We start from the raw sequence: 23,655 nt of genomic DNA on the forward strand, positions 1-23,655 counted from the left end.
GACGGGGCGTGGCTCTGCAGAAGCTATCGGACTTAAGAGTGGAGTGGCACTGTCTCACCTGGCCGCTCCCTCTTCCACCAAGCAGATCCTGTCTCCCTCTTCCACCAAGCAGATCCTGTCTCCAGCCAGCCACTCTGTTTCTTAAGCAATGTTTATGAGGACTGAGAATGGCCAGGGTAGGGGGTAGGCAGGAGGGCAACACTAGCAGCCTGCCTAGGCTCAAAAGAATCCTTACTTTCCAACATGGTATCGCACATACAATGGAGATTTCCTGGAGGAAGCAAAGATTTCAAGGGCAGTATCTTGCTCAGCTCTAAGTTGTTACATACCTTCCTCTCTCCGTGCCGATGAGCTGCTTGCCATTTCCGTAGCTACCTTACAAACCTCGCCTGTGTTTTCCTGTATACACCAGCTTCTTACATCCATGTCGCCACGCAGCTCTGATCTCTCAAAGTCACCGCATAAAAGTTTTAGCTCACTTTGTTCTGTAGGCCTGAAGTCATTTAAAAAAAATCACTTATGTATTTTGTCATGTTTATACATATACTTCTTTCCCATGAGACCACCAGAGGTGGGAATGTCAATCTGCAAGACAAGGCAAGAGGACATGCCTGCTGGGTGCCTTGCACATGTGAGTGTAGAGTGCTAGGCAGTTAAAAGAAATCAGAACTCAGGGGTCTGGGCCACATTTGGCCTAGTGGTAGAGTGCTTGCGTAGCATGCATGAAGCCCTGGGTTCAATTCCTCAGCACCACATATATAGAAAAAGCCAGAAAGGCACTGTGGCTCAAGTGGTAGAGTTGCTGGCCTTGAGTAAAAGGAAGCCAGGGACAGTGTTCAGGCCCTGAGTTCAAGCCCCAGGACTGGCAAAAAGAAAAAAAAGGAAGAAATCACAACTCAGAGGCCACACCACTGAGGGTATCTGGAGTCACATACACACTGTGGATCTGCAGAAAAAACCCTCAAGCTGAGAAATGTTTCATCAGATTCCATTTAGGGAATGTTTCTGGAACCCCTACAATGTAGGACTTCCATGCCAACACTGTCCAGCACCTTCCTTTTACACACAAGAACATGAAAACTTGGGAGATTCAGTGCCTCTAGGAAGCAGAGTTTCCAAGGCACAGTGCCAGGCTGCCTGGGCTCCACTGTGGCTCTGCTCTACCATGTAATTTGTCATAAATGGTGGACTACCTGGGCGCCTCTCTTCCCACATCCAAGGAGCTCTCTCTACCTATACTGCAAAGCACTACCGAGGGCTATGGAAGTTGGGAGTATTCTAATTATTGCAACTTCTAGGTGGCCCAGTGGGTGGGTACCTGCACCCAGGCTTTCCCCACTATGTGCGCCTGCCCCGTAAGTGCACTTGCCCTGACAGGACACACAAGGACTTGGTTTTCCCTAGAACCTCCTATGGCTTTAAGCATCTTGTAAAGGATGAACTACAAAAACTGGTCACTTTTAAAGTATCTAACAAAAAAATATGAGGGAAAAAATGGCAAAGTGACAAATTAGATCAATATGGCAAAGGGACTGTAGAAATAACACACCTTGAGGCCTGAGCAATGCCCTTTTTCTTGTTTTTTCTACATGTTCGGTTCTTATTCCAGTTTAGATTTTGTACATTTCCTTCTCTTTTCTCCTGAAGTTTCTTTTTCCTGTAAGAATCTTCTTGCTAAAGTAGAAAGAGAAAATGTTTAGTAGTTTAAATTGACTAAACATGAAGATAAACCTGTGCTTGTTTCTGTCCTAACTTCTGGAGACCAACTCCACCTGCATTTAGAAAGTTCCAGTTCTGGGGAAAGCTGAGACGTGCGTTTCTCAGTTTCTAGTTTGTTTTCCTTTCCCTCCTTCCATTGCACTCGGCAGAAAGAGAAGAAAAGAAGAATTGTTGCCCATAAAATTCCTAAGGGGCTAAGGAGGAGAAACATCTGCTAGCAATTTAGGGCGGGCTGGCTCTGTTGGCTTCAGCAGCAATACATCCTCCAGCCGCCACCTGTTAATTTGGTATGTGCAACTGGCATGAATTACTACTGAAGCAAAATCAGATTAAAACCCAACTGAGGAGCAAGCTGTGTATTTCTGTTTTCATTTGTTTACTGATGCAATTTAGAAGAACAGCCAGATCTCCACAGAATGCTCCAAACTATTGTAAACTTCTAGGATAAATAAGGCAAGAATATCCTTCTTAAATATACTTTTTAAATGTGCCTCTGAAAACATAATTCATCAGCCAATGTATGTGCGCGCATGCACACACAGACACACATATATGAATGTATATACGGATGTAAGTTATAGATACATGTATATTATTAATAGGCTCAGAACAGCAGGATTCTCTACCTTTTAGACATGCACAGGGCTCACTGACTAAGACCAAGGGATTTTCAAAAAATATCCCAAGTGTGTTAGTTCCTTTCAGGAGGGAACTGCCTCTTCCAGGTGCTTCAGAGGGACAGAGACCCCAGAGCAACAGGGACTCAGGCACATTCAAAGCCACAAGTCTCTTCCTATTGGCCTTTAGGAGTCACACTGCATGAAAGCAAAGACTGGCTCATTTCATCTTCTTGCTCAGAAGATTGTTCCAGATTAGGAATCCATGAAGTTATAGAAGATAGTTGACTACAACATAGTAATTGAGAGAAGAAAAGGTTTCTAAATTCCCTACATGTCCTAGATCTGGAATACCAGAATTCTCCTGCATCTACAATAAGCCAATACTAGAAACACACTGTAATGTTAACTGTACATTCAATTATGGGGTTTTGCAGTCTTTTTTTTCTTGTCAGTCTTGGGGCTTGGACTCAGGGCCTAAGCACTGTCCCTGGCTTCTTTTTGCTCAAGGCTAGCACTCTACCACTTGAGCCACAGTGCAACTTGAGGCCTTTTTTTTTTTTTTTTTTTTTTTTGTATATATGTGGTGCTGAAGAATCGAACCCAGGGCTTCTTGTATATGAGGCAAGCATTCTTACCACTAGGCCATATTCCCAGCCCTCCTTTATACTCCTTCAATTCTCCTCTCCAATACATGAACTGCAACTTTTATTTTGATTCTACAAGTGTTTTAAAACCTGACAGGTCAAATACACAAAACCTATAGGACTTTTGTCTAATCCTACAGGACTTCTGGCTAATTGTTTTAAGTCTGACAATAAACAGACACATGATCCAATTGTCAAAAATCAGACACACGGGGCTGGGGATATGGCCTAGTGGCAAGAGTGCCTGCCTCGGATACACGAGGCCCTAGGTTCGATTCCCCAGCACCACATATACAGAAAACGGCCGGAAGCGGCGCTGTGGCTCAAGCGGCAGAGTGCTAGCCTTGAGCGAGAAGAAGCCAGGGACAGTGCTCAGGCCCTGAATCCAAGGCCCAGGACTGGCACAAAAAAAAAAAAAAAAAAAAAAAAAAAAAAAAAAAATCAGACACACACTATTTATTCATGGATTGTTGTTTCTTTGTAGTCTTATTAGTTCTCCTCTTCCCCACGCCTTGTTCACTCAAGAGCCAGCAAAGGCTTGTCAGCATAAGTACATGAGCTTTGCCAGCCCTTCAGGGCCTGGCACCAATGAAAAACTGATTTCTATGTGGGGTCAGAGAAAGAGGGAAGTGACACTTGATTGCCCTTCCCCAATGAATCTGGTTGGAACTGTTCCCCTGTACAGGCAAGCAGGTCACTGTATTTAGGATGAGAAGAAGGATGCAGAGCTCAGGAACTTCACAGAAATCTCTAAGGGTAATAAGGAAGGGGCCTGAGTGGAATGACCAAGAAGTGAAGTCCACGAGCCACCTACCAGGGGACGACACAAGGGTTAGAGACATGAAAGTAAAAGACAGAAGACAGAAAATGCATAGCCCTTTCCTTTTTAGGTGAGTCCTACTCAAAACCGTGGGCAGTGAGAAAGGCGAGAACAGTCCTCAATGCTGGCCATGGACGTAACAGAGGGGAAAGCACACCAGAGAGCCAGAGCAATATACCTGCCTAGAAACGTGTAGAAGAGCAAGACAGGTGCTGACTGCCTACTGAGGGTCTCACCAGGATGTAGAAGAGCTACACAGTCACAATTAAGATCAGTGTCAGGGCTGGGAATATGGCCTAGTGGCAAGAGTGCTTGCCCTGTATACATGAAGCCCTGGGTTCAATTTCCCAGCACAACATATACAGAAAACAGCCAGCAGTGGCACGGTGGCTCAAGTGGCAGAGTGCTAGCTTTGAGCAAAAAGAAGCCAGGGACAGTGCTCAGGCCCTGAGTCCAAGGCCCAGGACTGGCAAAATAAATAAATAGATAGATAGATAGATAGATAGATAGATAGATAGATAGATAGATAGATAGATAAAGATCAGTGTCACCAGGCCAATCCTCAAATGCTGCAGTCTATGTCAATTTGCACAGGCCTCCTAGCCTCTCTGCCTCGGTTTACTTCTTCAAAGGGTGATTCTAAGAGTTAAATTCCTTGGCACCTAACAAGCAGTTTAACATCACTAAACCATGTGAACTAATTAACTTCTCTGATCTTCCTGGCAGAGGTGACTATTGATGGGTGTCAGGAGTGAAGAAAGATTCTGAGTGTTAATAAAAGCAAAAGAGAGAAACCAAAGAGAAAACACAGATTGGATGTATAATGTGCTTCCCTTCCCCCTTCCCCCTTCCCTTCCCTTCCCTTCCCTTCTTTTTGCCAGTCCTTAGGCTTAAACTCAGGGCCTGAGCACTGTCCCTGGCTTCTTTTTGCTCAAGGCTAGCACTCTACCACTTGAGCCACAGCGCCGTTCTGGCCTTTTCTATTTATGTGGTGCTGAGGAATTGAACTCAGGGGCTTCATGCACGCGAGGCAAACACTTTACCACTAGGCCATATTCCCAGCCCCTGTATAAAGTGATTCTTAAATCCATGGCATAGAGGTAAAAGTAGATACATGAGGGAAAAAGAAAACAAAAAAATCTGTGCTTCATTTTGAATGGATTTTTGCCTTCTTTTTTATGTTGCTGTATTAATCATGAATGATTTTCTCAGGAAAAGATGCCAGAGCTAGGGTTAAATTTTAGTTATGGTTTCTAAACCTGGGCTTCAATATTTTTTGACAATAAATCTAGAGAAATGTTCTCTGTGTACTATAGACAGATTTACACAGTTTTCTAAGCTGCAAAGTTAGGCCCTAAGCAAACACTGAGTACTGCACTTGGGAATGTGTTTACTCAGAATAATTTTCTCCAAAGTAACAAAGAAGTGGAAAGTACACTCTTGGGACCTTAAAAACAGTTCTACAGAAGAAGGGCGAGTCACAGAAACAGCAAGAAATGAGAAGGACAGCTCAGAATACTGCATCAGAAGGGATCACCTTGGATGACTTAGCTGGGTACAAGTCCAGTCTGCATGGCCTGAACTGGCCCATCGCCATCATTAGGTGCTAATGGCTGTAACAACAGGCTCAAAGACTCGCTGCAAGAGGACAGTCTAACCACAAGGACTGACTGCAAGGACTGTCTGAGTTCCAGAATTAGGGATAAACGGCAATACCCATGCTTGACAGTCAAGAATCTAGTGATGAAGATGCACAGGGAAGAAAATGCTTTTAACACATTCAGAAAGCCATCATAATGAAAGGCACACGGGCTGGGGATATGGCCTAGTGGCAAGAGTGCTTGCCTCGTATACATGAGGCCCTGGGTTCGATTCCCCAGCACCACATATACAGAAAATGGCCAGAAGTGGTGCTGTGGCTCAAGTGGCAGAGTGCTAGCCTTGAGCAAGAAGAAGCCAGGGACAGTGCTCAGGTCCTGAGACCAAGCCCCAGGACTGGCCACCAAAAAAAAAAAAAAAAAAAAAAGGAAAGGCACAGATAAGGAGGTTAAGTCTGGCCCAGAGAACCAGAAACAGTTTGTGATGGGAACAACATGCACACAATGTGGCACGAGTGCCAACATACAGCAGTGTTCTTCAGGGGCGCCTCAGTCCCAGGCTCCAACATCACCCTGCATGGCTGTTTCCAGGCCAAGTCTCCAAAACCTGAGGCAAAAAGCCTATCAGGCTCAACTCCTGCCCTCATTCTTTTCCTTCCATCCCAAACACGGTGACCTGATTTCTGTCTAGAAAAGGAAGCCCCCCACCCCCACAATGTTGTAGCTCCAATGCCACCCAACATCCACACTCAGACCTGGCTTCCTGCTATAAAGCTACAGAGAATACCAGGCTACTTTCCAATCTACCTCCAGAGGGACAATGTGCTATCTAAGTTCCAGGGCTGACTCCTCATAGCAGCTGTAGCTGACAACCTGCCCCCCCCCCATGCTGTCCCTCTACTTCATATCTCAAAACTCCCCTCCCTGTTGTCATGGCACTTACTACTTCCCAGAGTGGCTCATTTACTTGGCACAAACCTGTAAGGTGGGTACACCATTATCACCATCATTCCACATGAGGAAAATGCAGTATGGAAGCAGTAAATAATGGTCTGGGGCTCTGGCTATGTTCCATACTTTTTTTTTTTCCCTGGTGGCTGGTTCTAGGACTCAAACTCAAGGCCTTGGGGGTGCTGTCTGAGCGCCTTTTAACTCAAGGCAAGAGCTCTATCATTTGAGCCACAGCTCCACTTCTGGCTTTTGTGGTGGTTTATTGGAGATAAAAGAGTCTCAAAGACTTTCCTGCCAGAGCTGGCTTCAAACTGCGATCCTCAGATCTCAACATTCTGAGTAGCTTAGGTTTACAGATGTGAATGAACCACCAGCACCTGGTTGGCCCATGCTTTTAACCATGATGTAACATTGCTTTGAAAGATGTAAAAATGAACCTGTTACATAAATCAGAATTCCCCCACCTTCTAAGTCACTAGGCTTTGGACCCTGATGTTATCTTTTGCAAATTGTTATTTAAAAAAATACAAATCCTCTGGGCGCCAGTGGCTCATGCCAATAATCCTAGTTACTCAAGAGTCTGAGATCTGAGGATCATGGTTTGAAGCCAGCGTGGGCAGGAAAGCCCATGAGACTTTTATCTCCAATTAACCACCACAAAACTGAAGTGGGGTTGAGGGTCAAAGTCAGTGACAGTGCCCAGGCCCCAAATTCAAGCTCCATAAAAGATAAAAAAAGAAAAAGAAAATCCTTTTTGAGTGAAGTACTGAGAAATCTCAATGGCTTTGCTTCTAAAAATGTCTCATTTTTCTTGACCATTACCCTACTGTCACTATACACAGGTATTGATTCCATTACGCTCCCAGGCATAGTAACAGTGTGCTAACTAGAACTAGAGTGGATGCCCACCTCCCTTCCTCTATGCCCATCTCCCAAATACTCAGGTTGATTTTCTAAAACTACCTGGTTTACACATTCACTCAAGCACTAGCCAAACTATGCTCTTTCTGCATAGGAGCAATCTGGCCATCTTTGTGGAACTCAATTGAAAAATGTGTAATTTACTTCTCTCAAAACCAGTGTACTGAAGACACAAATCATCAACATAGATTCAAATGCATTGGGGTTAGAATACACTTGTTGTATAGAAGCTACACTGCTCTGTTTTTAATAGGCAGGAAGAAGGAATACAGACCTCAACTGAAGGTATGTCCTGTTTCTCAGAACACACATCTTCTTTAGATACTTTGTGGATCTTCTTTTCTGAAGGAGACTTTGTTTCATTTTTTTTCAAAGTTTCACAACTGTCTACTTCATTCTTGACAGGCACTTGGTTAGTCCCTTAAATAAATAAAAACAATTCAATTTCTAGGTTATTTTTTTGTACTTAATACCTCCTAGTTAAACTTTTTTTGCTACACGAAATCCCATTTAAGGAGATTAAGGCATACGGGGCCTTTTGACATCGATGATGGTACAAAAATTGGCCTTGTTTTACAAGTGAAAATAAACTCAAAGTAAGAGACACTCGGGAACGGTATCCCCCCAAAGGACACACGAGTTGTGGTATGAGGGTGCAGGCTAAGGAGTGGACATGTGCAGGTTGTACTGCTGAGAACCTTATTCCGAAGCTTTCCCATTTTGTCAGTTAAAGTGTAGAAAATCAGTGTGAAGATGAAACCCAGGGCCTTTGCACATGGAGGCAAGTGCTCTATCCTCAGCCACACCATGAAGTCCCCTTTTCTTACTTTACAATAAAGGCAAAACAACTTCAGCCCCATGGATAGGTAAGTGGCCTCAATTTTCTAATTCCAAACAGAAAGCATCTCTTCAATACCACAGGTATTGAATCTATAATCTGTTACTTGAAAGGCCGAGGCACAAGAATCGCAAAGGAAGTGCAAACACCAGGGCTAGGGCTTAAGTGGGAGGGTGCGTGTGGGAAGCCCTGGGGAAGAGACTAGCTGGTCTGGCACAAGTGGGTCTGGCAGAGTAGGTAGATGCAGAAGAGGCAGAAGGGATGTCTGACCAGACAGGGCACCTGGGCTGGCAAAGCTCTCCACTGTCAGAAGGAAAGGAGCAGCCAAGTCCCCTCTGTTAATGAAACTCCCAAGTGAGCCTCATGCAAGGCAAGGCACACACATTCCTTTTTCAAATAACACAAGTTAGGCATAATTTTAGTCTGTAAAACTGAGGAGTTATATAAATATCACATAACTTTGGGAGGGAGGGAAGGGGTGACATGGTCCAAAAAGAAATGTACCCTTTACCTGACTTACGTAACTGTAACCCCTCTTTACATCACCTTTATAATAACAATTAAAACAATTTAAAAATATCACTTAACTGTCGAGTTAAGCATGTAGAACACACACTGTGTGATGTGGAGCAGGTTTAAGTACAACTACAGCATACCCTGGCATGCCTACACTCTGAAAGAAAAGGTCCTATCATAGAATTAAGGTTATACCTCCAAATATCACAAGATGGGGCTGGGAATATGGCCTACTGGCAAGAATGCTTGCCTCATATACATGAAGCCCTGGGTTCGATTCCCCAGCACCACATATACAGAAAACGGCCAGAAGTGGCGCTGTAGCTCAAGAGGCAGAGTGCTAACCTTGAGCAAAAAGAAGCCAGGGACAGTGCTCAGGCCCTGAGTCCAAGCCCAGGCCTGGCACAAAAAAAGAAACAAAAAAAAAAAACAAATATCACAAGATGAACACAGAAAAATCAATCTTGTGGCTGGATTACATTCATTATAAAAAGTAAACTATCATGGAATGCTTTTATGTTTTGTCTGTGACAGGAGAGAAAGGCCACAGAGAAAGGCATATCCAGAGGAATAAAGTGTCCCCAAATCAATTAAGATCTTTAAGTTATGTAACTTTGTCCTTTGATAGTGAATATTACCAGATGTAAAGGCAAATCACTGATCTATGATACAACATGGATGATGAACCTTGAAGGATAGGATAGCTCTCAGATCCCCTTTGTCCTGATCTTTTCTGAACTGAACACCCAACCACACCCCACTGAGTCATCACCATCACTTTCACAAGTTGTCAACATTAAGTCATTTTAGAAATGTGATTCCTACTACATGACAAACCAGATGTCAGACAACCACAAAAGAAAATATGCAACGCTGAATGGGTAAAGGGAACTGCCCAAGCCAGGGAGAAAGGGCTGTGTAACAGAAAAACTGATCAGAAATGAGGATACCACTTTGAATTCTGAAATCTGTAAGTATGAGACAAATACAGATAACCATTAAAAAAGGATGTGCCTTTACTTTCCCAGCATTTTAATTCATGAGCAAATGGAGTTCCTAAAGTTTTCTTCAGGTCAAAAATAAAACATCAAAGGTATTAGCTATCAATGTTTCTAAACAAGGACCCAAATTTAATAGCCAAAAAAGCAGGCTCTTGAAAATTACTAGTGCCTCCTGGAGAAGCGGGAGGGAGGAAAAAGAAGTCTATAATCCTGTATCAGGACAAATAACAAAATAAATGCTAATTACAAGCTCACTGATAATTCTTTATGAAGTTCTACCATGAAAATACTTAAGAATATAAAAATACCGTGAGTGTATGTATGCTTCCTTTTAAAAAGGAATCAATCCATGTCAACCTATTAAGTGTGCAACTTCCCCACAGAGTAAGAGTGTTTATGCCACACTTAAAACTAAAGAAATGGAGAAGGCAGGGTGGAGCATGGCCTGTTTATCCCAGGACTGGGGGAAGTTGTTATATTATTGTAAGGGGCCAGTCCCCATCCCCAAACAAAAACAAAAACAAGGAAAAAAGCAACAACAATAAAGAGGGAAGGAGCAAGAGTGATCACCGAGATAAGCTGAGATATGGTTTGTGGCTTTGATGGTAGTGCACATCTTACCATGTACTACCATGTACTTACCTCCAAACTTAGTAAATGCTCACAGCTTTTTATCTCTCCATCACAGAAGCAGTTATAATAAAAAATCAAGAACAAATGGAAGAACAAAGAACAAGGAAACTCACAACATCCAGTTCAAAGTTTTGTTGTCTAAATCTTTTTTTTTTCCCCTTGTGCCCATCCTGGGGCTTGAACTCAGGGCCTGGGCATTGTCGCTGAGCTTTTCTGCTCAAGGCTAGTGTTCTACCAAGTGAGCCGCAGATCCACATCTGGTTTTTGGTGTTTAACTGAAGATAAGCATTCTCTTGGGTTTTCCTGCCTGGGCTGGCTTTGAACCATGATCCTCAGATTTTTCTGAAACACCAGTGCCTGGGCCATTGCTGTCTAAAATCGAATCATCTGACACATTTTGAATAAACCATTACAATTTCATTTCAAATTATTAGCATCTGTAAGTAAGCAAGAACTTTAAAAAAAATTCTGCAAATACAGGTATTTTGGAAATTTGGGGATACCTCATTCAAAAAGAATTTTGAGGTACTATTAATTTCAAGGCTTAAAATACTATGAAAATTAAAGGTCTGGCTGAGCTCTACTGGCTCACTCCTGTAATCCTAGCTACTTAGGAGGCTGAGACCTGAGGGATTTCAACTTGAAGCCAGAACAAGCAGGAAAGCCCAAGATACTCCATTTCCAATAAAAATCAGCAAAAAGCAGAGCTGGAGATGTGACTCCTCTAGTAGAACACTGCCTTATAAGCAAGCTGAGCAAGTTCAAGGCCCTCAGTTTAAGCCCTGGTAAGTTTATTATATTCTTTACTTATGTAAGTAAAATAATAATGATCATGGTAACAACAATAATAAATTGTTAAGTATTTCTGAGGTTGAAAATGTATCTATTTCACTACAATCACAAATTTCTATTTATTTAGATCATCAAGCTGAGCAAGTTCAAGGCCCTCAGCTAAAACCCTGGTAAAAGTTTATTACCTACTGTATTATCGTAAGTAAAAAAAAAACAAAACATGAAATAATGTGCTATTTCTCTTTGGTAGTTCTAAGGTCAAAAATTTAGTAATTACAAATATCCATTATTTAGGTCATATTTAAAATGAAAGCTATAAATATTTGCCAAAAGGTATCGTATTTCAAAAGATCATTTAGATTAACTATAAAGCCCTTCCCTCATGAAATGATCATGAGGTTCTGGGACATGTAACAGATATTTGGAAAACTTAGCTGTTTACCGTTGTTTGACAGGTCGATGCCAGGACACAAATGTGGGAAAGCAGTCCTGAGACTCAGACCATAGCCTTTACTTCCATCATTTTACCTTCTCATATACCAAAGGCCTCTCAGGAGCAGGCAGATGGAGAGGTGTAGCATAGGAATAAAACTTGCTCTGTTATCAGAAAATGTCTGTTTTTCAACAAGGACTCAAGGAGGGTAGTCCTTTGAGTGCCTGAAATGATATTCCTAACCATTAGAACTTTTGCACATAACCCCATCTCTTGAAAGAACTATGCTTTCCATTCGGAGGCATTTCCACCTTGCCACCTAGGCCCCAGGTGTCACTTGTGCGACAAGAAAATGTTTCAGGGTACGTGCTAATTTGTGGCTCTAACTTTGTACTCCTTGTTGAGTACCGTGAGCCAAATAAATCTTTGAAGTTTAAGGTTTCAAGTATTTCACTGAAGAAACATGAAGCAGCAAAGGTAACTGAGTTTTTCCAACATGTATAGGATCATGGACATTAATATGATCAGATGCAAAGGAAGGAAAGGCCCTCTGCCCTCCGCCAGAGGCCAAAGGGATCAGCTAAAGCATACCACCAGTTTTCTCTGTAAACAGTCTGCTTTTACTTGGGTTCCCATTAACTGCATTTGCTACATGAGAACATCTGCCTTCTTTTAACCAAGAGAAGCTATTAAAAAAACAAGGCCAGGAAACATGAGCTGCTGGCAGCTGAAAAGAAGTTGGTATAGTTCTGTTCAGTCAAAAACAAAGCAGGTCTGATTAATTTCTGCAAATAAGCTAAAAAACTGAGCACAAATAATCAAAAAAAGATGTCATTATCCTCCTAACAATGAAGTATATTTGTATCCTTCTCAACTTACGTTCTGACAAACTTCTTAGCCATAATATTCTGCAAGCTTGGTGCATTGTCTCAAAACTACATTTTTCAAGTCACATTTCAACATTTACAGACGTTCACGAAAACTCTGTATGAATTAAAGAACTCAGCGCCCACAATTAAAACAGAAAGTCACAGGTGAGAACAAACCTCATTCAGAATAGACAGGGACAAACAGCAAAGAAGACTCATCAAGGAGAAAATATTACCATTATGTTTCCTGGAAACTTCTGGCAAGTCTGATTGGTGGTACTGAGGTGAGGTTCTTGGCAAAGGATTTTCAAGTAGCTTTTTAGAGTTTTTTAATGGACAGAGCTCTTGTTCCTTGAACTCAGCCATGTTCTCTGTTTTAAGGTCAGTTTCCTTAGGAAACATACATGTCTGCATTCCCTCCTTCATACTACATTCTGAAGAAGTGTTATTGACAGTAACTGTGTCTTTCAGTGTGTTTTCCTCTTTATTCAGTAAGTTTTTGGGCAGAGTCAGATTCTTCTGCAGATTGACATTCATGCCACTTGCATACTTGAGGTTGACCCAGTTCTCACCCACATCGGTGCACGCGTCCTCCTTAGCAGCAGAGAGGGGCGTGCCCAGGGTCAAGGTATGCTTTTCCTCAGCAGTAGCGTTAGCACCGATGGCGGTGGCGGCACTGGCTTTGTGTCTGCTGTAGTACACGGAGCACTTGTGCTTTTTCTGAGAATGCCCGCAGGTTGCAGGGCTCCGCTTGGCAGCATTCTGGCTCCTGCTCTGTGGTGTGCTCACAGGAAGGCAGCTTTTCCCCCGGCCTTTGTCAGAGGGGCTGTAAGTGTCCAGAAAGTTCTTGCAGTTACTTCTGAATTGAAGGAAAAAAAACATTTACCAAAAAGGCAAACTAAATAAACTCTACTCTGTTTCTACATCATGAGAGGGAGGTCACAACCTTTAAAGTTCCTGAGTTTTCTGCCAATAAGGAGACCAATGAACTAGGCCCTTCAGTGAAGACTGTATCACAAACATTCACACAATGATGTAAAGAAAATTTTATAAAAACAAATTTGGAATCAAATATCTTAAAGCCAGAAATGAGCAGGATCAAAGGTGAGAGATCACACATGTACAATATCACATGCATACACGCACAAACACAGATTCGTACTTGTGAGAATGGGAGTTGATTACATCCATTGGACTGCTGCTCTGCTGTGAAGAGTTATTAGCATGCTGCCTCTGCCTTGTTTTCATGAACTCCGTGAGAATGTACTGTGCTTGCTGGAAGGCTATTAAGATCACACCCAACAGAGACAAACTGAGGAAGAAAGCAACGATACTCATTACTGCATGGTTCAAAGTAACATTAAAAGATTAGTTGTAAGCTACACATGGTGCTGCATATGCCTCAAAGGGCAGCACTCAAGAGGCTGAGGCAGGAGGGTTCTTTTGAGCCTTAAAGTTCCAGTTCCTGGGAAATATTAGGGAGAGCTTATCTCAAGAAGCCAAAAGTTGAAAGATAATTTCAGATGTTTCTTAAAGATTAAAAAAAAAAGCCCTCAAATTCTAACAACATATGTGTTAGGCTGACAATACAATTCAACTTTGAAACATACTTTTAAAGGGCTGTTTTGGTCTTATACTCATAAACTGTTACTGCACTGAATGAATAAGCACTTCCACTGTGACTGCCAATGGACAACCTGTGGAGCACAGGTCTGTGACACTTCTAGGTCCTTTGGCTTGCAGTTAGTGTCTTATGATCTTAATGCTCACCAGTTACAACCCTACCTGGCTCAAAGAAGTCAGAGTCCTCAAGGCAATAAAAATCCCATTCACTTCCTCTGCTCTGACCTCTACTCAGGTAATTTGTATTTCACGCAACTTTCCAGCAAGACTTCATTACTCAACAGGGGCAGAAAAATGAAGAAGTGGTGGCTTACCTGACAAAGAAGACGGTGAGCCTCCAAAAGGCTTCCTCCCAGCTGGGCCCTGGAACCACATCTGCACATAGGGGCAACAAGTGATGGGGCAGGGTCACATTGAGAGTGAAGTGGAATTCCAGGTTTGCTGCCGTGACCAGCGTTAGCTCACGAATGACCCAGGAAGAAGTAAAGTCTGGGGTAAACCTGGAAACAAATGCTTCAGCTTTACAAGTTTTTACTGGTTTTAATTTTATTTGCAAAGAACCTAATAGTATCAAAACTTCTTCCTTCTACAAAACAAAAACCTAAGATGCCTTACCAATGGAAAAAATTAATACCCCCCCCCAATTGTCACATGTATCACAAAACTGGAATAAAATTAAACCCAGCACTTACACAATGCTGATGTCACGGGATGTATTTGGACTCAAGGAGAACTGATGACAGTCCAGGACTTCGAATCCATAGCCCTGGCAATGATATCCACTGATCTTCAGTGATGACACAGTGATAGGAAGAGGGCCAATGTTCTCCACTTTAAAGTTCTTTGTAATAGATAAAATCTGCTTGCTGTCTTTCAGTTCTATTGAGGACAAAAGGTGTCGTTTAGAGTATACTGCAACTTATTTTAAACACTTAAGCAATAAAGAATCTTCCCAAGTCTTCTGCCTAAGTACTGGACTCCTTTACTCACAAGAGGTAAAAGTTCACTATTCTTAGAGCCAAACAGGTTAAATTTACCTGTAGTTGTAATGTACCCTGAGACACTGAGACTGTCACTCACACCAAAGCAGGAACCACTTCCAAATACCTGTATCGGCTTTCTTGTATATTCATCATTGTTATTAGACAGTTCAAATAATCACAATTATTAAACCACTAATTAAATCTTTGCAAATAAATGAGTGTATATTTTACTTAGGAGTTTGAAAAGAATTGCAGTACTTTACAAATATACCTATAAACATGTAGTTCAGTCTCTCCCATATAAGAACTAATATTTGGCTACTTCTGTACTTTTTATGAGTCCTAAATTTATCAAAGCCAATTCTAGATTATACTTAAGATTTTTTAATACAAAAGTGTTGGATCTTTTCAAAATCAGGCTCATTGTAAAGCACTTTTCTAAAATTAAAAAAATTAAAATAGTGCTGCAAACCACATAGCAGTTGCATCAACTAGTTTTCTCTACAGAAAACATATTGTTATACTAAAAACAATATATGCTCTTTACATGAATTTTTAAAGAGGAAAACAGGATAAAATTCACTGAAGAACAAAAAAAGATTTGTCTCTTTGATTTGTTTTACTTCTTGAGAAAGTTCTTGAAACAAATATAAATTATTTAAACACATTTAAGTGAATGCATAATTTGCAAACTCTAGAGCAAGATATCAATGTATTTTTTAGAAAGGTGTGTAGATAAAATATATGGCTTCCAACGTGCAAAGCACATAATTTGTGGCTGATCTCAGTATATTTCTAAATCAGCATTGTCTGATAGAACAGCCATTAAACACACAGGGCTATTCAAACTCAAATTTAAAAATAGACTTCATCAGTGAAACAAGCTCTACTTTAAGAACACACTAGCTGCATGTAGCAAGGGACTACTGTATTGGATGACAGAGTATACACAAAGAAAACAGTCTAAGCTGGCTTTCCTTTCCATACAACCAGAGACATATATAAAGAATATTTCTACCACCACAAAAAGCAATATTGGTCAACAAAACTTAACTGCTCTATTTGTCACTTCTGTGTGATATTCCTTCTTTAGATAAATGGTAACAAAGTACTTACTTTGTATATTTATCTTAAGTATTTTACACTATACTGTTTCCAATCCAGAGGACTAGCCTACACATGCTCAAATGTTTACCTGATTGAATTATTTGCAGCAGTACAATGAATTACTCTAGGTTTTAAAAAGAATCTTCCTATAGAATCCTTTTGTTCTTGGTTTCAAGACCAAAGTTCCCCTGTCAGCACGCACACAAGCCAACTCACGTCGACGGCAGTCCATCAGCGTAGACTCGGGCACCTTAAATCGAAGTGAACCTCCTGTGCCAGGAAGTCTTCCGCCCACTTTCAGTAACTCTCTTGCTCCAAGCCCTTCCACACCAATCATGTCAATACCGGTCAAGTTATTCCTACAGTAAACCAAGACAGAAACGAAAAAGCATTATCAAAGAGACACAGGATACACTGAACTGAAATGCACTTACACTTAAATTTTCCCAGACAGCAAAAATTGTTTTGAAGTTAAAAATGTAGTAATCAATTTAAAAAGCATGGCACTTCCTGCATCTCACAGACTAAGAGTATGTCCAGAGTCCCTACAAACTGACTACAACAAAAATGCACGAGCAACTGTGATCATTCTCTATTTACTACAGGCCACAAATGAAATTCATAGATTTTTCTAAATCAAAGCACTGAGGTGGTGGTCAGATATGCAAGAGAAAAAAAGAAATGAACTGGCAAACACAAACCCAATTTTGGACAAAATGGTGTTTATCAAGTAAATTAAAAAGATGCTCATAGTAACTTTGTGCCTGTAAGAATTACACATTAGGGATGATAATAGAAATAAAAATGCTTTTTCTTTGGAATCAAAGATTTTAAATATCACCCCAGGAACAGCATACTTGTAGTCACATTTTTACTGACAACAGTGATTCAGACTGTTTGCCTCTTCACACGTTGAATCCAAGATTTCTGGGATGAAATACATGGAAATGATGCTTAGTGACACATACTGAACTCAAGGCTCATGCTATATAGAGCACCTAACAAAAACTGAGATAATTTATTTTACTTTTCTAATTATGAAAATATACCCAAAGCATCTTCGTGTTTTGTTAAATGACTAGAAATTTAATCTTTTAAAAGCTCTTACCTGAAAAACATTATGACTAACTTACAGAAAAAAACTAATTGATTCTGTATTGATAAATAGAAACCAAATTTAAATTAATTTAAAACTACTTTTAAAGTGTAGACTTTCTGAGACGTGACCTGATTAATAAACCTTTTCTCTACACGTTCTATGCCCTTCGTTCTCTGTCCTTACAATAGTTTTTAAATCACACATGGAAGTCAACAGGGCATTAGAAAGTCTTACTTAAAATATTTCAGAACAGGGCTGGGGATATGGCCTAGTGGCAAGAGTGCTTGCCTCGTATACATGAGGCCCTGGGTTCGATTCCTCAGCACCACATATACAGAAAATGGCCAGAAGTGGCGCTGTGGCTCAAGGGGCAGAGTACTAGCCTTGAGCAAAAAGAAGCCAGGGACAGTGCTCAGACCCTAAGTCCAAGGCCCAGGACTAGCAAAAAAAAAAAAAAAAAATTCAGAACAAATGCTTCAAAAATTTACTTTAGAACATATTCTTTTGAGTAACATTCAGTTGCACAAACTCTTTCATATTTAAAGGATATCTCAAAGAGTTTTCCTACAAATGGATATCCTAGAAAAGCTTTAAAAATAAAAATGTAATCAAAGATATATTTATGTTAGGCTTCTCACCAACACAGAGAGCTTCGAGGCTCTCAAAAGGATTACCTAAATATATAAACAATAATGAAACACACAAATAGCTACATATACCCGTTAACCATAACTGTCAGTTAAAGGAAGGAAAAGAGAAAGCCAATGGGCTCAGTGAAGCACTTGTTCCATCTCTGGGGCTAAAGCGAATAAGTGGTATTAAGTTTAAAGACTATGGATGGGAAATGCCTACTGCAATGTTTCCATTGTTTTTCTGTGCTAAGGATTGAAAAGTACACCTGCACCCTTGTGTATGCATCATGTGTATGTGTTCTGTCTTTTGTGATGGCTTTGGATTTGGAGAGAAATGCATTTCCCCTCTTACAGATATGAGCAGACATATCCTATTGGGAGAGGGAGGCAAAAAAAGGTCTTGGGCTGTGTCCAGCCTTGCAGACCTCTCTCCTCAGCTATCACTTCTTCCTACCCTGCAACACAGCCTTGCCCTCAACACTGCACACGACTGAAAAGGGAGTGCCAGCTATTAACCACAGAGATTATTCCTTAAGACAGAATGAGATTTAGATAGGTAAGTCAGTGAGAAAGAAACAGACTCCAGGACAGGGACCCACCTACCGGATTAGTATGAGTGAGGTAACTTTTCCATAGTCAGCTGGTGTGAAAATTACACCAACCCTTCTCATTTCCAAAGGCTGTAAATGCAAGTGGAGGGTGCCAAACCTAGATTCCTCGGAATGCACACCCTGAAAATGATTAAGGAACACAATTAAACATTCTATTCTCCTACAGAGCAAGTTTCCCTCATCAGTAAGCACAAGCTAGATATAAACATGATTACATCCATCCTTCATCAAAACTAATTTTGTATGTGAGTGTTTGTAGGTGTGCACATGTGTGCATGCTAGGGACTGAACTCAGAACCTTGCATATAATAGGCAGGCATTCTACCACCAAGCTAGAGCTACACCCCCCCAACCCCATGTTTGTCCTGGTAAGTTCACCCCAATAAATAATGTCTAACCATAGCTGAGAAACACGGGCAGTGACTACAGGACAACCTGACATGACTCCTGGAAAGAGACATGCTTTCTGCTTTGGATGGGAGTTGGAATTAGAACCTTTCTATATGAAATCATGTTTTGAACATAACGCATCAATTAGAAAAGATCTGTCCTGCTCAAATTCTATAGAAATCAGATAAGACAGTCACTGTCGGAAAACTCTTAAGACATCTTTAAGATAGATTTCAAGTTTATATAGAAACTGTCGTTTTTATATTTGGCCTCTTCAGTCACAGGACCTTCATGTATCCCCTTTATCCTCACCAAAATTTCTTTTTCTAGGTAAATCTTGAGTTCTAACATTTACTATTAAAGATGTCGTTTTTTTCCCTCCCAACCTCCCCCACCCTAAGCTCTTTTCCAACACAGTGTCTAGTGGGTGTCACTGCTGAATTACCTCACCTTTTGTCCCACCATTTTCATGCTTCCTCTCCCCCTCCCCAAATCAGGTAAGCTTATGTACAAGACAAAAGGCACAGAAATCAAAAACAAAGACAGAGGAGAATAAACCAAAGAAAAATGGAAAGGAAAAAAAAAAAAAGAACTACAAACAGTACAATAAAATAAAACCACCTCCTGCTTCTATATCTTGGAGTTCATTTCAATAAGTGTCATTTTATATGATCATAAAGGAAATGTACTTATTATCTAATTTACATTACTGTAACCCCTCTATATCACCCTCACAATAAAATTTTTAAAAATTAAAAAAGATGTAGTTTTTATATTTCTGCTGCTTTTTCTAGCACATTCTCACCAAAGCACTGTTCATCGATTACTTAAGCTTATAAGCATATACTGTGCAAAGTAATATATCTCTTTCCTATGTTTTCTTTTTTTAGGGGTATGGGGGGAGAGCTGAACTCAACAAAGCTTTGTGTGCTAGGCTGGCACTCTACAACTGAAACCATGCCTCCAGTACAGTCAACTATTCTGCCAGGCTGGCCCTGACCTATGATCCTCTGGACTACAGACTCTTGAGTAATTATGAATATATACGTGAGTCACTGGTACCTGGTTGCTTTCCATTTTTAAACTTGTTTTATTCTTCAAGTATCCTATCCCCTCCCTTATTATTTTGAAAGAATAGGAATGCTATTTGATTCAATCTCCTTAGAATTACAAACTTCATAAAGGAGGAAATCCTACTTTATAAATCTAAGTGAACAAAAAATTGCTGACTTTTGGTATTAAATTGGTAAGAATAATAGTAGCATTTATTTATTAGTGGTTTTTAGATGCCAAATAGTGGACTGCTTAGGGGGCATACACAATACAAAATAATCTTTTTTATAAACCTATGGAATCCTCAGATTTTTTTGAGGGTGAAAAGAGGAGCCTCAGGGAGGTTAAACAGTCTGCCCAAAGAAGTTCATATAGGTGACCTTCAATGTCCAGTTCCATATAGTCCTCAGCAAAGGAACTATAGTTTTAAAAATAAACCTGTGAATTACCAGGCAAGAGTCCTTTTTTCATCTCACAAAGAGTTTTAACAACTTTTTGTTAAATTTCCAGTCTTTAAGGTATTAATACAACTATGTTTGTCACTGGGATAAGTTAACAAAGGTAATAATTTTCCTCATCATAGACGGTGTAATATTCTTGGAAAAATTCTTCTGATATAAATTCAAACGTTCTTTTCCCAAACGAGGTTCATTATCTGTTCAAATCTCAGATATAAAAGAAACTGGCATGTACTTTTCCATTTCAAAATATATGGTTTGGAACCAGTAGGGCAAACAGCTCAAGTGTTTCAGAGGAATTCTCTTTGTGCACTTCTGCCCACTGTTTGGGACAGGGAAGAACGAGGGGCACAGCAAGGACCTGGAAGGGAAGCAAAGCACAGGGCAGTGCAGGGCGCCGCCTCCCAGTACAGCTGGGACCCTGGTGAGAAAGCTTACTGAAAGAAGATCACACTGAAAACTTCCCTGTTGTTGACCTCTTAGTCACAGGTTGTCTGTGGTCTCTTTGTTATTCCAGTTAAGTAAAGCAATTGTGTATTTCTGGAGGAAAAGGGTGGAAAAAGAAAATTACCCATCCCATTTATGTATGTGTGTGCCTGAGTATGTGTCTGGGAGCATTCTTTCTACAGATGCTTCCCTTCTGAATTTACCCACGTATCTCACACACCCTGTACCCGTGAGGCCAATGCTCAGTCATACAAAGAACCACTGAGTGAAAACAAAGGGATGGATGGAGCTGCCATGTCTGCAGGCAGACATCCCCGGCATGTCACTACTACCCCTAACCGCGAAAGCAAGACCTTGTAGTTGTCCAGACACTTAAAAACACTTAGAAAAACTATTTAACAATGAGATGAATAACATAGGAATGGGATGACTTGCTAAACACACAAAGACAGTGTATAGTTTTAAAAAGTATTTTAAAATGTATTTGCTCTTACTGTATCTCACCCTAGAAAGGATTTCAGGAGGCAAAAAAAAAAAATCATAATAGAAATATAAATTCTGGGCTTAGCCTAAAATTCCATGGTTTTCTACATAGCATTGATTCAACTGTAATTCCTTATTTGTGTGAGTGTAAACACGACTCTAAACTCCTGCTGCACTGGTTAGCTAGAAAAACCTGCTATGCTTCTGTGACTAGAGGATGAAAATCAGAGAGCCACACAGAAAACAAAAAGACACTTAAACACAAAGCAAGGAGGCCTACTATTTGGGAGGCTAGTCTGTCGGAATTCTTTTTGATGTTTGGAAATGATAATCCTACCAGGTATGGGCAAGCTTTGGTAAGCTGGAATTCACCAGTTGTGAAATTAACCATCTGCATATCCGTGCCAAACCTACAAAGAAAAAAAAAATAGCACTCAGACCTGACAATGAAGAGTTAAAACGTCTCTCATTTGTGCAAATATATACATTTATGCGTGCATGCACGTGCGCACACACACACACACACACACACACACACACACACACTCAGTTCTCTGGCTACTCTATCTCGGCCCCACTCTACACTTACCCATACCTGGCATATACTAAGTGCTCAATAAATGTTATTTAATGAATGACTTAGGTAGCAACAAGATGTAAAGAAATAGACAATGTCAAAAGTTCTAAACAGGAAGCAGGGTTTTCTCAAAATAGTTCACAGCTACAGAACCTGAAAGGGTAAGTTACCAAAAGTAACTTTATTTCCTAGAACACCTGGTAGTGTCTGCAGACATTTTTTGGTCGTCATGGCTGGTAAGTCATCCTACTAGCCTCGAATGGCAAAAACCAAAGCAGCTGCTAATCATCTTTCAATATTCAAGACAGTCTCCCTGTCCCAGTTATCACCTGGTCCAAAATGACAATGATGCTGAGGTTGAGAAACCCTGACTATTAAAAAAGAAAAGTACGTAACAGGTATATGAACAAAACACTTGAGCCATCCGGCCTTCAAATTCTGCCTCCGTGAGCAGCTTAAGATGATTCACGTGTATCCAACACTTACCTTTTAACTCATTTCTTATGCCTAACTCAAGAAAAGAACATTCTGCTGCATGAAGTAACACTGAATGAAAGCATCTTCCATTCAATCATGTGCAATCAGGAGACAGGTACCCAGGTTCGTACATCAAGAGCCCAGGGGACAGCACCACAGAATTTTCATGTTCTGAGGCTTAACAGTTATGGGTTTCCCACCCTGACCATCAGTCTTCCTACCATTTGTGCAGCAGGCGCACTGCAGCCTCGGGCTTTGGGTACAAGGAGAGAGGCAGGAGCTGCAAGGAGACTGGCAGAGAAGATGGGTTCCTCACCATGAAATATTTCACCTAGATGTGGGGAGAGGAATGTTCAGAGTGAATGACACATTATCGTCCTGAGGTAGTCCTACTATAAGAGCACAACTGGGATCTAATCAGAAGGAAACCACCACACAGCTCTCAAAACAAATGGCCTGCATGCTTCAAAAACCTCAACGTAAACTAGGGGGGTAGCTCAATGAGAGAGCACATACTTAGCTTAAGTTCAATCCCTAACATTAAAAAAAAGGGGGGGGGAGGGATATGCCATGAAAGGCAAAGACAGGTTCAGGAAAACTTAAAATATAGTGAGAGTCTAGGCTGATCTTGATCTAAAAAAAAACAACAAAACAAAGTATGACAGTAAGTTTATTGGAAAAACTTGAACATAAAATGAATAATCAGGTAACAGCACTGCAATAAATGTTTCATTTCCTAGTTTTGATAATTATAGTGTAGCTATATAGGAAAATTCTTGTTTATAAATAATTACCAATGAAACAGAGATGAAGCAACTCAATGTCTGACACTTTCAATGGTTCATAAAAATATGTGTATCTGCAGTAAGGAGGAAATGAGCTAAAAGTGTGTCAAACACTGAATAGGGAGGAATGTTGGTGAATAGCAATTGGGAATACTTGCTATTACTCTTTTGTCTAAACAGAAATTGCTCCAAAACCAAATATTAAGTAAAATATAAAAGCAGCTGTACGATATCATCCTGAGGAAGCTCCATGAGCAATGGCTAAAGTGCGTATTATAACTCTGAATACGTGTGATACAGGTTGCCATTATGAGACATAAATGCATGCCCACTAGTGGCACCTCCTTCCCTTTGCCTTCATTCTGCCACCCCGGCTAGACAGAGATGCACATATAAGGAAGGAAGCCAATATACTAAAGACAGAAAGTCAACTGGCAGATGGGACCCAGGTTCCTGATGGTATCATAGAGCAACTTGGCTCCCCTGGGCTTCTTTCTTCTGAGCTTCTCCTTTGACACTGAGCCTCATTTAAGCCAGGGTGAATGTTTTCAAGATTTTAACTCACACTTATATTT

At 40.7% G+C, this 23,655-nt stretch overlaps 1 protein-coding gene across 9 annotated transcripts in view; it reads right to left on the reverse strand.

The window, feature by feature from the left end:
• Tmem131l (transmembrane 131 like) overlaps window positions 1-23,655 on the reverse strand; it is a 121,438-nt gene that overhangs the window by 9,952 nt on the left and 87,831 nt on the right. For 6 of the 9 annotated variants that reach the window (XM_048333809.1, XM_048333814.1, XM_048333812.1 and 3 more), the window contains 11 exons: window positions 22,517-22,626; window positions 21,579-21,651; window positions 18,403-18,530; window positions 16,285-16,427; window positions 14,671-14,860; window positions 14,293-14,478; window positions 13,518-13,667; window positions 12,592-13,214; window positions 7,548-7,693; window positions 1,550-1,674; window positions 330-493 (listed from right to left, as the gene is read on the reverse strand). In XM_048333809.1, coding sequence (XP_048189766.1) covers window positions 330-493; window positions 1,550-1,674; window positions 7,548-7,693; window positions 12,592-13,214; window positions 13,518-13,667; window positions 14,293-14,478; window positions 14,671-14,860; window positions 16,285-16,427; window positions 18,403-18,530; window positions 21,579-21,651; window positions 22,517-22,626 — 2,038 coding nt within the window. The remainder of the gene's footprint in view (window positions 1-329; window positions 494-1,549; window positions 1,675-7,547; window positions 7,694-12,591; window positions 13,215-13,517; window positions 13,668-14,292; window positions 14,479-14,670; window positions 14,861-16,284; window positions 16,428-18,402; window positions 18,531-21,578; window positions 21,652-22,516; window positions 22,627-23,655) is intronic. The other 3 variants (XM_048333811.1, XM_048333808.1, XM_048333810.1) reach the window with 2 other exon arrangements.

This window comes from Perognathus longimembris, chromosome 24 (assembly GCF_023159225.1).
Source record: "Perognathus longimembris pacificus isolate PPM17 chromosome 24, ASM2315922v1, whole genome shotgun sequence".
NCBI classification, from domain to species: domain Eukaryota; kingdom Metazoa; phylum Chordata; class Mammalia; order Rodentia; family Heteromyidae; genus Perognathus; species Perognathus longimembris.